The sequence below is a fragment of the Pezoporus occidentalis genome, unplaced genomic scaffold, assembly GCF_034315485.1.
Source record: "Pezoporus occidentalis ecotype Australia unplaced genomic scaffold, CSIRO_AGI_Poc_V1 ctg3, whole genome shotgun sequence".
Lineage (NCBI taxonomy): Eukaryota > Metazoa > Chordata > Aves > Psittaciformes > Psittacidae > Pezoporus > Pezoporus occidentalis.
Genome location: NW_026914940.1, coordinates 12,402,476 through 12,415,844, shown reverse-complemented (window position 1 = coordinate 12,415,844; position 13,369 = coordinate 12,402,476). Strand labels below are relative to the sequence as shown.

The 13,369-nt window shown below is 44.9% G+C and overlaps 1 protein-coding gene across 3 annotated transcripts in view; it reads left to right on the top strand.

Moving 5' to 3' along the window:
* The first annotated feature begins 835 nt into the window (after positions 1-835).
* DEPTOR (DEP domain containing MTOR interacting protein) overlaps positions 836-13,369 on the top strand; it is a 71,294-nt gene continuing 58,760 nt past the window's right edge. The window contains exons 1-2 of one of the 3 annotated variants that reach the window (XM_062627106.1): positions 836-1,240; positions 1,372-1,467. In XM_062627106.1, coding sequence (XP_062483090.1) covers positions 1,382-1,467 — 86 coding nt within the window. In that variant the 5' untranslated portion in view covers positions 836-1,240; positions 1,372-1,381. The remainder of the gene's footprint in view (positions 1,241-1,371; positions 1,468-13,369) is intronic. The other 2 variants (XM_062627104.1, XM_062627105.1) reach the window with 2 other exon arrangements.

The window sequence follows — 13,369 nt, the reverse complement described above, 5'->3', positions numbered from 1 at the left end:
TATAAAGAGATTCTTAGTGAACAGCAAGGAAAGCGTATATGAAACTTCTTGCAACTGCTTGCCTAGCTTCCAATTATTTTTAGAACAGAGAATTTCCTGAGCTGGATGTGGCTGCTGTCTGCTTAGTAATCCTCTGCAGATTTATTTTCCATATATTTGTCCATTTTTCCCTTGACTCCAAGGCTATTCTTTAACACCCAAAACCTCCTGTGGTACTAAATACCACAGGTCTACTATGGGCCATGAAAAGAATCTCCTTCTTCCCATTGTCTGCAGCCTGGTTGCTTCCCGGCCCGCTTAGTTCCCTCTTAGTTCTGTTCCTTCTGCAACTAGAATCTTGGTCCTGAAAGGATGCCAATATTGCAAACAGTTAAACATAGCAAGTTCCATGTCCACAGAATATGTGCAGGCAGAAATAAAGGCAATGAGTAGGCAATTAAGGTGTATCTTTTTGCACGTGTCTGTAAATGAAAACCATTGTTGGACCACTGCAGAAGGTGCCCCCTGGACTTTTTAAAAAAAGGCTGGGTTTATTTCCCCATGAAGAATGTTGACAACCAGTGCTCATGACCTTGCAATTTACTTCCCATTGACAAGACCAAATGTTCCCCAGCCCTCAAGTTTTCTGCATCCGCTGTCACCTGGAGACAAAGAGGTGAGATGGGCAGGGGACCGATGCTTGAAAATACCCCCTGGGTAACGGGCGAGAGGAAACCCGGACAGCGGGAGGGCAACCGCAATTTCTGAAGGGGCAATCCGGACCAAGAGCTCCCTCCGTGCCCCTCGTATCGCTAACGCTACCTGGCAAGGCGCGGCGCGCACCGCTGAGCGGGCGCTGTAGCAGCCGCATCCCTCCAGACCCGGCAGCGCTCACCAACGGGGCCGGCCCCTCGCTCCCGAGCGCACCTTTCCCCGCTCCGCCTGGCACTGCGGGAGGGGAGCGCTGAGCTCCGCGGCCGCCTCCTGCTCTCTGCCCGGCCCAGGGAGCGGCGGGAGCCCAGGCGGCGGCAGCCCCTGGCCCTCAGCTCCCGGCGGGGAGCCGGCCCCTTCCCGCGGGGGGCGGCAGCGCCAACCCTGCCGTGTGACAGCCGGGGGGGGACGCTGCTGCCTCGGGGAGCCCGGCTGCGGCTGCGGCGGCTGCAGCCATGTGTTTCTCCGCCTGCCCGTGACACAATAACACGGGAAGCGGCGCGGGGGGGATCCGAGCCTGCCGAGGGGAAAAGTGACCTGCCCCGCTCAGGTGAGCGGAGCAGCGGAGGAGGCACCCCCAGACCCGGCCACAAGCTCTATAGCCGCCGGGGCCGGGCGGGAGGTGCCAGCGCGGGGGGCAGCGGGTCCCGGCCCCCCTCACCCGCGGTGCTGTGCTCGCAGGCCGGCGGCGATGGAGGAGGGCATGAGCAGCATGCAGCAGAAAGCGGCGGAGCTGGAGCACATGGCCGAGGTCCTGCTCACCGGCGAGCAGCTCCGGTAAGCGGTGCCTGCCCCTCTCTTTGGCGGGGAACGCGGGGCTCGGCAGCAGCCCCCGTGAAAGCGGGAGGGGGAGCTGCGGGCGGAGGGTGAGGGTCTGTCCCCTCCGGCTTCCCTTGCACCGGAGCACCTGCCCTGCTTCCAGAGCGTCCCCGCTCTCCGGACCCGCTTTCCGCAGCGAGGAGGGGGAGGAGGAAAAGGAGGAGGAAGAGGGGAGGTGGCAGCCGGCGCTGCGAGCCCGGCCAGTTAAGTGAGCGCCTCGGGGGTCCTCTACCCCGGGCACCTTCGCTCCCCTGCCTGGGGCGAGAGGCGTCCAGGGGAGAGGCTGCTGCAGCCCTAAAGACATCAAGCGCTGCAGAAGGAGAGTTGCATCTTTAAAGATGACACCCCCCCCCCTCCCCTCCCCAGAGAAACCATCATCAATGAAGTCTTTGAACACTACAGCGAAGAAGGAGCGGAGTGCGGGGAAGCTGCCCGGCCCGCAGCCGTGCGGGCAATGCCCTTGCAGAGGTTCATCTTCTCCCCAGGGCTTCGGTTTGTTTTGTTTCAGCTGGTCCCAGCAGATGGACGGGGATCCCCACTGTCAGTGCCAGCAGTAATTAACAGTGTGTGTGACTGGAGATGTGCGCAGCGCAGAAACCTTTCACAAAAATGCCTGACTCAGTTAATTTTTAGTTTCAGTGATGTATTTAGTGTGCCATCTGCACCCGTACACCACAGGGGAGAAAAAGAAATCTTAAGGCTTTCAGTCTGTTGATGGAACATCCTGTGATTCAGGAAGAAAAGACTTACTAGTATTGTGTGCTATACATGTAACTAGAAAGACAGTGTAAAAATACTTTCTCAGTAGTTTTTGCGTGTTCTTTGACCTTTATGTTCAAATGGCAGACAAACACTGAAAATGATAGAAATTATGCTTGGTTTGGAAAGTGCTGTCACTGCTGCTAGTACACACACTGTCTTATCCATGAGGTAAGGAGCACTAACACCTTGTGATGCACGCCAGGACTTCTGTTTGGGGAGTAAACACTGGTTTAATGGCCTGGCTCCAGTACACACCAGTGTCTGCTCCAAGCTTGAAATTCCTCTTCAGAGTAGCCTGAAGTGAAACTTGGGGTGCACTGGCAAGCAGGCTCTGTGTGGTGGGCTTAGCCAGAGCTGTTCATCCAAGTGCCTAGTAAGAACCCTGCTGTTCCTAATTTACCACACTGGAAGCTGAAGATTCAAGGCTAATACAAAATTTCTATTAAGGTTGTATTAACCTTTCTGTTTACCTCGTAGTTGAATGTAAAAGCTTTGCAGTCTTTCCCTATGGAGAAGACTGAGGAAACTTCAACAAATCTAATTCCTAGTATCAGCTCATCAGCGTCACAATCAGGGATGACATTTGTCATCTTTGTCATTAAGGTAATGAAACACAGTGCTATTTTGGGGCAGGATAGTCTACAGATAGAAAATAGTTACAGAACCATAGACTCAACTAGGTTGGAAAAGACCTTTAAGGTCATCAAGTCCAACTGTTATTCCCCATCCTGTGAACTTACCTATGGACATTCCTTTGCAACTCTGTAGGAAGTGACCTAGAGCTTCTTGAACTCTGGTTTCATTAACAACTCAGCCTGCATAATGTCTAGCTACTGCTGATCAAGGAGATCTGCTCTCCCCCTAACCCTTTTCCTGTTCCACACTCCTGGCTGTGTGATCCCTCTCCTCCCTTGTGTCTACTCCTGTACTTTTTGTACTTCTTGGGAGAAGATCCCATGCAGTGATTCAGTGGGTGGGTGAGTTTTCTGCTCTGCTGACTGCTGTAACCCACGGAAGATAGGTGGTGGGAATGCAGAGCTGGGAGCAAGAAGAGGAGGTGGTAGAGAAGAAGCGAGATCTCTCATTCTGGCAGCAGTGACTTGTTGGGTCAGCTGGAACTGTCACGTGAAACTGAGCCTAAAATTGCCTTTCTTCCTCCGTTTTTTGTTAGCTTTGTTCTGTTTCTCTGTTAGGGTACTCCATGTGAAGGGTTAGTTTTCCTCAGTTTTCTAGACAATAAAAGCCATAAAATATGCAATAGAAAGCTGGCTGGTAGATGAGTTTTAGCCAACCCTGCATTTAAAGTTTCCCTTTTCCTGTTTAAGATAAGTGTATAATTGTTAAGGCTAAATGAAAACATGGAGGGTTTTCAGGATCAAAGACAGGCTATCTCAGTAGCCTTTGGGGTAGGCAAACAAATGACAGAGAATCAGCACACACATGCTCTCAAGGAAACATACTGTACTCTATTCTTAGTGGTGCTTACAACTGCAAGCTAAGCCCCCAGCGAGGGTGATGCAGCCGGACAGGTGATTGATTATGTGTGTATTTGGGTGAAAGTGCATGTGAGCAAGTGTTGCATACTGCAAGATGAACTTATAACTGAGGAGTAAAAGTGTAAAATGAATCTGTGAGTGTGGTGTTGCTTACACAAAGCCAACCAAGTGTAGGCATTTAAAGCACTCTTGTGCTACACCAAACAACACGTGTCTAAACTCAAATACTTAAGAGCTGCTTGATTAAAATTCCTTATGAAGTTCTTATTGCCTGTCTCTCCCCAGCCTCTTGCCATGCCTCATAGCCCCCATTCCTGTGGCCTGTTCATTGCACATCTGTTCCTCTCTGGCAGGGACTCCTTCATGCCATGAGGACTGAAGTCATCTGGGCAGCACCTTGGCAAGCCTGGCTTTGCACACTGGCAGTGCTGGTGGGGGGGTTATGGAAGCCCTGTGCCCCCTTCCACTCCCCAGGCAAGAGCGTGCTGGCTAGGGGAGGGGAGAGGAGGAGGCCGAAGCGTTTTTCGCTTCTCCTTGCTGCTGTCCCTCAGTTGCTTGTGATCTGTGTTTCTTTGTGAGTTTAGGAGCCTCTGCCCTTGTGTGCTGGGCTGCTGGCACACGCTGATGCAGCTTCATAGACCCTATAGCTGTTCAGTGGTGATGGCTGCAACAGAGCTGCCCTTAACAGGCTCTGTAAGTTACAGGGGATGAATATGGACTTGTCTCCTAAAGAAGCTGAGAGCTATGCTTGAGAGGATCATGAGCTTCAGCTTCCTCAGGACCAGGAGAGTCCTTTGAAGCTTCCACCTCACAGGTTCATGTGGACATTTGCCTGGGGCAGCCCTTAGGAAGTGACTATCCCTGAGCTTCCTTGGTCTTGCTGGATGTGCTTGAAGGAAGGTGTCACAGCCTTAGTGCTTTGGATAGTCATTGTGGAAGCATAATAATGGGAACATGTAACGGCACTATTGAAGTCGATAAGAATTTTATCAGAAGCAGAGCAATTCCAAGCTCATTTCCCTCCCGGTCAAAGGCAGCAGGTTGTGCCCATTTCAGCGCTGTTTGGCAGAAAGATTAAAGTATCTCTGTCCGGGTTTGAGCATTAACTTAGAGCTGATCTTGCCTCTGGCAACCAAGAGCAGTTTCAATGTGCATGTTTTGATATACATCCTGACTGCCTGCTTTACAAGTCATGGTGTCTGAAGTCTTCCTAGGCTGCTAATTGGTTCTTGGTGCCAGATTGTCACTGGAATCTGGTGTATCATCCAAGAGTCCCTTATTTCTTGCAGAAAATATGCCTGGTCATTCAGGGTGTCTTCAAGCTTCAGTTGACTGAACAGCAAAAAGAGCACCTTTTTTATAGAAAATAGGAAAACCAATGAGAAAACGATATTGCCATTGTATATGTGGTGCAGTTCTTTATGGTAAGCGTAGCTTGAACAACGTTTAATGTCTCTGCAGACTTTTGGATACCTCTTTATCACCAGCCTTTACAAGAAGCAACACTTTTCCCCATTCACACTTCTGTTAAGTAGTTGAGTAAGTAATTAGGAAACTTGTTAGATGAGCCAGTGATTTTGATAGAATAGTTCTTACTATTCAGCATCTTCTGTCTTTTGGCTTATGGAAATATGAAGCAAGTTTCTTAGAGACTTTTCTTTCTTTTGGAAGAGAGAAAATGCAAGATAATGGTTCAACAGAAATTTGTTTACCTCTTTTGTATATGATTTGTATGGTTTGTACATGACTTTCGTCTTACAAAACAGGTTTTACATGGTAAACAACTATACATTTGGAAGCCTCGAGACAAGTCAAAACCAGCTTTCACTGGTCTTCCAAAGTTCTCACTTCAGGAAGAGTATCACTTTAAGAAAACTTCTTAACATATTGCAGTGTGTAACTTTCAGGGTCATCAACTTCTGAAGGATGATAGCACCTACAGGTCCATAATTTTTTTTCTTATTCTGAGCAATAAAGAATGGTGATAGGATTCAAAAGTTCATTGGTAGTCTAAGGTGCAAAGAGCCCAGGGCACATAACAGGAACAGTTTCTAGTGAAATGTAATCAAGAGAGTCTTAGTGTTAATGTTTTGCTATAATATAGAAGTATATTAACCATATAGCATATAGCTATTTATTAAATGCTAACATTATGTCTGAAAGTCTGTTAACACTCTAGAGTAAGTTTATGCACTAAAAGAAACGTAAGGATTTAAGATAACAAATTGTCCAGAGGTCACTTCCTCTCTAGTCAGGTCCTGACCAATCTTCAGATATTAAACAAATATATAAGCCATCTTTAGAGACGGTATTAATTAAAATGCTATTTTGTAATCTGCTTAATCCAGTACAATATTGTACCTCCACCTAAAGTGTTAATGTGTTTTTCTATGCCCTGCACATTGTTCTTGCAACCTCCTTAGTTCTGCACCAGTGGTTGCATTTCCCTTAGCCAAGAGCTATAGATCTGGCTGAAAACTAACCCTGGAAAAAATAGTTTTCAGTTCTCTCACTTGAGAAGGTGCTCGCATCCTGGCTTCTTCAGGGCGGGTGGGACATAGGAGATTATAACATCAGATCTGTATGGAACAAAGTGCTCCAGAATTCTCTGTCCAGATAAGTTCACTTTCATTAATTTGTTTTCCAAAATCAAGCAGCCAAAAAATTGGCAATCAATCATCTCCTCTGTGAGGTTCCACTAAAGAAAAGGTTTCAAAGTAAAGGTTGGTAGAGCTGCAAAATGAACTGCTCTGAAATCAAGAAGTTCCTTGCTAACTCTACCCTATCACACCCCTTTCAAATATAGATCTTAATTAATATAAATTATTTTAATTCTATAAAAAGCAGGTGTTTCTCAAATGTATATGTTTATTTTTTCTAGAATCTTTGATACCTGATGCACCTTGTCATGTGTTTCAGTCTTGCCCATTTGTACTAATTTTAATGACATCAAGTCCCATGTGTACATACATATAAACATGCATGCATGCATAGATACATATGTATACATATACATATAGGGGCACATATATGCGTACATATATGTATATGATTCCTGGCCCAGGAATCTCAACTTCTCCATTCTCAATTACATCCTTCAGTAAACTTTGTGGCTATTCATCAGTTCTAGAAATCAAGATGTAAGGCTTTTGTTTGCTCAGTTCTTTCCTTTAAGCTGTGCCTTTTAAAAACTCAGTCATTCCTGGCAGCAGCAGCTTTCCTCAAGCACAACTCAGGGATCAAGTAGTTAACAACTCATGTGCAAATAGTGATTGCTCTTTTGCTATGTACACAAGAAGGCGGATGTTGTTCCAGTGGTTTGTGCTGTATATTTTATGTATTCCATTCCAGACACAGTCAATCATTAACTTTTGTCTCAGGTTAGCAGAGACCAGCAGGCAAGCAAAGGATCCTGGATGTGTGTAGTATGTGCACAAATGTTTGTTATTTATTTTACATTAGAGGAGCTGCCCATGAGCAGGTGAAGGAAACAGTTTTGATGTTGATACTTGTGCGGGGAAGGCAGAATTGATGTGCCAAAAGCAATCTAGTTTTGCATTCACTACACAATCCCTGTAGTGGCCATAGGCTGACACCATAACAGAGAAGTCCTCCTATCACTTGTCATTATTATTTACTATGTGCGTAGTGATAGTGCCTAGGAATTTGAGCTGTTTATCGAGTCCCAGCAGGGGTAGGCACTGTATGCTCTGGAGAAATATCAGGCTCTTGCAACACAAATCTTGGCTGCAGTTGGTAGTGGTTTCCTCCAGCAGTAGCAGGCTATGACTGGCAAGGGAGGGAAAGTCTGTGTAAAGCCACCAAACTTGGGGAGCCAGAGTGGAACTCTGTTGAAATTGGGATTTCTGGTTTGGGAGGTCAGACACTGGGACCAAGAGTGGTGTCCCAGAAGAGCAGAGAGAAATACCTCCCAGTGTGAGTTGCAGACGCTGTGTGCCGAGATGGGTGGGAGCTTTGGGTACTGTGTTAAGGAAAGGATCTTCTCTTTTCTCATTTTCATGTTTGTAGAGTGAGAGACCAGACTGAAGACAGGGAGGTCAGCCACCTTTCCCTAGTGCATCAATAGACAGGGACTACAGAGGCATCAGTGCATCTCATTTTAATTGAGGTATTTCTTATATCTGTAGACTTCAGTACTTTTTGAAGTGTAAAACTTCAAGAATTTCAGTGCTTTGATGTAAAATTTAAGGAAGTGAAGGGTATTGTCACAGCATCAAATGTACCTTCTGTTGTGGTTAACTCTTTTGCTTCTCTCTTCCTGGCAGAGCAGGCTTGTGTGAGTCCTTTTAGTAACCGAAAGGTACTTTTTCTCCTGCCTTCAAGGCCAGGGTTGAACACAATCATCTCTTTAAAATAAACTTTTGTGGGAAGAGATTAAATTGATGAAGAACTGGCAAAGGGAATGAATGCTGGGTAAGAAGCAATAGCTAAGCAGGTTTGGTTTCTGTACTTGGTCCCTGAAGAAAAATTGCACCGAGGCTCTAAATGTTAATAAAGACAGAAACTGCAAAGCTTCAGGTCTTGGCAGAACCGCTGGCAGTCGTTCAGTGAAGGATGCACTTCACATGTTAGTCATGGCTTGTTCTTGTTTGGTTTTTTTTTTTTCTTAAGCAAGAGCATGACAAATAAGCCATAAATTTTAAACAATTTTAACATACAAACCACTGGAATTAAAACCGGCTTAAACCTATTTGAACACAGGCTCACAAGAATCCTTAGCCACACTGTATTGACTAAGACTATTGGTATTATAATAGAATGGAGAGACAAAGGCAGTTTGTCTCACTGCTACTGCTGAACCCAGGACAGTCTCCACTACCTAGCAGAAGGGAAGCTGAGAAAGGATTTTTAAACAATTCTGTAAATATCAACAACAGTCATGAATTTTAATTCATTTTTTTCATGGTTTGGAGATTTGACTTTTCCCTTGAATCCCATATTTTTCCTGAGTCCTTAATGAGAAATGACTGTATTGTGAATATGCTTTTGCTCCTTGCGGCAGAAAGAATAAAACTGAACTCAGAGTTAACGAAAAATAAACCATTTAAACCTACACTGCCAGGAGAGTGCTGTATAGCAGGAGTAGAAGTAAAATAATGTACAGCTTCTTTCTCTTTTGAAAATTCAAAAGTATTGAGTTTCATGGAAGCATGGAGAAATGGGAATGATAACCCCCAGATTCACAGGCTCACTCAGTGTCTACGGAAACCTGTGAAGCCAAAGGAGTCTCCTCAGGCAGTGATCATCAGCAGGTCTGCTTCTGTTACAGCTATTTCTGTACCTCTGTTGGGCTCTTCCCCATGGCACAGGTATGCCTGGAGCTAGAGAAGTGGAGAGAAGCTACTAGTTTGGATGGCTAAGACTTTGAGCAAGCATTGCCACTGAAAGGAGTGGGCCTTTCTTTCTTGTACCTACACTGGCATAGGTATTTTTGGCTCCTTGTTCCTTCCTCTGTGCTCCCCCTCCTTGGGACTGTGTTAAGCGTCTGTGGGCCATCAGCACAGTGACCTGTACTGGGGAAGTCATCAGCAGGGCTTTTGGATGGCTGATATTTCAGTTGGGTCAGTTTTACAAACAGATTTACTGCATGACCGCATGAAAGCTTTCTCTGAAGAAGTACAGTGAGAGAAATGGGTGCTGGCTTAACCCATGTCACTGACGTGCAGTTTAAGGCTGTGGTTTTCTGATAGAGTGGGTCTAACTGCAGGCTGCTACTGCCCTGCTCTTATCACATCCCTTGCACTTTGCACTGGTGTTCATCTGGGAACAGAAGTTCAGGGAAGTAAAGCAACTGAAGCCAAATAAGAAAAAATTAACTTTCTAAACAGCTCAGCATGAGGGCAGACTAGTGCCAGCACTGGGGTTAGGGAGGCTGCAGAACCATATGGTCAAGGATGGAGAAACAGTGGCAGCAGCCACTGCTGGGTTTGCTCGCCCACCCTCGCAGTGCTTAATTTGCCTAAACTCAACATGGGCCAAGAATTTGCTGGATTCCCATTAAGAAATTTCAGACTCCAGCAGAAGACTGACTATAAAAATCATGTTGAGTTTAAAAGCCCAGTGCACATGTTGTTATGAGGTAGGAACAGAAACTCTGCAATTTGCCTGCATTATTTCCCTTTCAAGGTTTTTACCTTTCCTTCTGGAGTCTTGTCAGGTTATTGTGCATCAATGGAGACAAATGTTGATATTTCATACGTTTTGAAATTGTACTGTGAAAGTTATATGACCAGCACACCACAGTGCTGCCAATGTGCCAGCACTAGTTCAGAGTGTGCCCCTCGCCTTAATTATCAGCCCTGTAATTTTACAGTCTTCCTAACAGTGCCTCCATCCAGTAAGTGCATTCGGATCTCAAAGGTGCATTTACAGGTAATTAAAAAATGTGCCTGATTGGGTTCGCTAATTCAGAGCAAATATAGAAGCTGGCTTACATATAACAAGGCCATAATTCCCCATTTCCTTGCAATTGTGTGGGTGATTACATGGGCCACCACAGCTGTGCTACAGGGATTTGCAGGCAGATGGGAGTTTTCTGGTTTCTGCGGAGAACCAGGGGACTGTCGGTTGTGCTGTGGGTATTACAGTGGTGTTGGGCCCATGTGTCTGTCTGCTGCTGCTGCAGAAAAGCTCTGTTGGGATGCAGTTTGGTTGCAGGCTGTTTGGGTGAGGGTGCCTCTGGTGTATTTAAGGCAGCAAACACAAAGATTCTCACTTGAAGATTTAAATGAATGGAAAACATGGAACTAAATGACCAGTCAGAGCAAAAACCAACACCACCTGAGGGATGGTGATAGCAAAGGTAGGAGCTTGAAAGTGAAGATAAGCACAGTAATGCTGTGTTTGAAGGGACAGAAGAAGGGGAGGCAGTGGAAGGAATAAGGGAGATCAAGAGCTGTGAAAGCTCTTTCCAAGAGCATTCCAGCTAGATAAGAGCCAGACATGACAATGTTTGTCCAGGATGGGGCATAGAAGAAACCTTGAGGTGTAAGATAACAGGGAATGAAAAGTTGGAGTAAAACTTGAACTTTCTGGGGGAGAGGTATAGCTGTCCCAGAGGTGCATTGCACAAGGCATCTGCAGATACCAAAGTTCTGCTGATAAGCAGCACTAACACAACTGTATTTATGCTTTATGGATCTTATATAACCTAGCTGGTTTGCAAAGATTCCCCCGCCCTGTTACTACACAGCTGTCCTCTAGCACGGTGTCCTTTGAGTTGTAGTTTGGAGGTTTATGTGGGTTTGTTTCATTGCTTCTAACACTAAGGGCCGAAACAGGCATATTGCTGTAATGTTCCCACTAGTGTTCAGCTGAGCGGTTGTACAATCCGCTGGCTCTGTGTTTGCACCACTTTCCTGCATATTGGGCTGAATGAGTTTATTGGCAGGAGTTCAAAAGAAGTGTTTGTATGCTGTATTTGTTGCTCTTCACATTGTTACTCATGTCTTCAAAGCGCTGGGGCTGCTTGTATTCCTTTGTGTTTTCACAAGCCATTCTTAGCTCTGATTTAAGAGGCAAACCAAACACAAGGCATAATTACAATATGGTTCTAAACCCAATGGTTTTTAATTTAATTCCAATGACTACTGCAGAATATTCACAGGAAGCTGAAGTTAGAAGTGCTTGTCTGAGAAATCAGAGTCCCGCACTTACGCTCATCCTCTTTGGGAGGAGAGTCTGGCAACACATGGCCAGCACATCACTCAAAGTTAGGATTGCGAATAACGGAAATGACTTCTGAAAAGATATTAGCCAGGCATTATTTATAGCGCTGATTGTCACCGGTGGAACAATTTCCTTTCATTTTGCGCAGAAACGATCCTCTTTTGATAATCACACATCCTTTTCTGCAGTAGCATATAATTGTATAGCTTAGAAATCAGGGTGATATAACAGAAAGCTGTTAATTGTTTCCTGATGTTCAGGATGTAATTAACTTATACTTTCCTTTTTACTAAAATGTAGAAAGAGTAACTCTTAGCTTAAACTGCTATTTTGCTGTTTGGTCTGTGCAGACAGAGGGAGATTGTGATGTGAAGCATGATAATGGTGCTATCATGTACAAATCCCAAAAGACATTGTACAAATATCATTTTGAGAATTACTTGAGGCTAGAAGCTCAGAGACTTGTCTTGGACAGTATTTTCCAAGCTAATATCATTTGGACAAATTCTAGACCTTTCAGGTCTTTTGGGAAATGGTAGAAACAGGTGATCTTAAATGAGGTTAATAAGTAGATCTCTCTGATGAGAAAAATGGCTCCATAATAGGAGCCATTGATATCATACTGCTGCTTGTCTAATTAGATGAGGTGATGAAAGTAGGTTCTTAAGTCCACAGTGAAAAAAGAAATGAAGCAAGGTTTATTAAAAGCTTATTTTCATAATCTTAATTTATTTATTTAACATCAATATATGCAAAAATTATGCAATTATCTAAAATAGCAAAAAGGTGTCTTTGTACAACAAGGAAGCCCCAAGGAGGGCTGTCTGTCGAGGTGGGGTTGGGCTGGAGCATGTGATGTACCAGGAGATGCTGAGGGTTGGGTCTGCTTAGCCTAGAGAAAACAAAGCTCAGGGGGATCTTACTACTGGTTGCAACTACTTCAGTAAGAAATGTAAGGAAACAGGGAGAGAGTCTTTTCCAGGTGCATACGGATAGGACATGGGACATTCAGCAAAATTTGCAAGTTAGATATTTGGAAAGAATTACTCACTGTGAGGGCAAGTAAAAATTTGGAATAGGAGCCCAGAGAAGCTCAGGGGTACTAAAATCTTGCCTGGGCATGGCCCTGAACAACTTGTACTAACTGGACATGCTTTTAGCTAGGTTGTATCATATGACCTCCAGAGGTTTTTTCCAACCTGAATTACTCTATATTTCCTGAAGGCATGGTGCGATGTCTTCTTTAGGCTGTGGCTGCTGATATTATCAGCATTTTGTTGCTGGCTGGTAACCAGAGGTTGTTATCCACTCAGTTGCCCTGGTGGGGTGGCTTGTAAGAATACTTCTAAGCTACTTCAGTGAAAAATCAGCTGGATTAGTTTGTGTAATGGGTGCAGTGACTGACAGTACCACTCTTTTCACGTTGTCCAGCTTTTCAGGCAAATTTAAAGATGAGAAATGTATCCATTTCCAAATGAATGACCAAGAACTTCTGAAATTTCTCTTTCAAGTGATTTTTTTATGAAGATGTGAAGGTAAGAACATGATTCCTGTGACCACACTGTCTTAAGTCAGCCCAGGATTTTACCCCAGATCATAAGATTCATGAGATGCCAACATTGCAACCCTTCCCACCACCAAGAGAGCTTTTCAAGGTGTCTGTGAGGGTATCTGTAGATGCATTTCTTAAGAACCTGAGGGACAGAAACCAAAGTGTGCATATTTAGGTCATACTGGTTTTATATCAGTCTGTAAGGAGTAATACATGCTGGAAGGCCAGTAGATCATGTCAGTGCCAGAAATCCTGCTGGCTATGTCATGTTGGCATTACAAGAGGAGCAGTAATCTTGAGACAAGCCACCTGCTCCTCTATTCTCACTGCCTGCATAGCGATACAACAAACAGATCAAGAG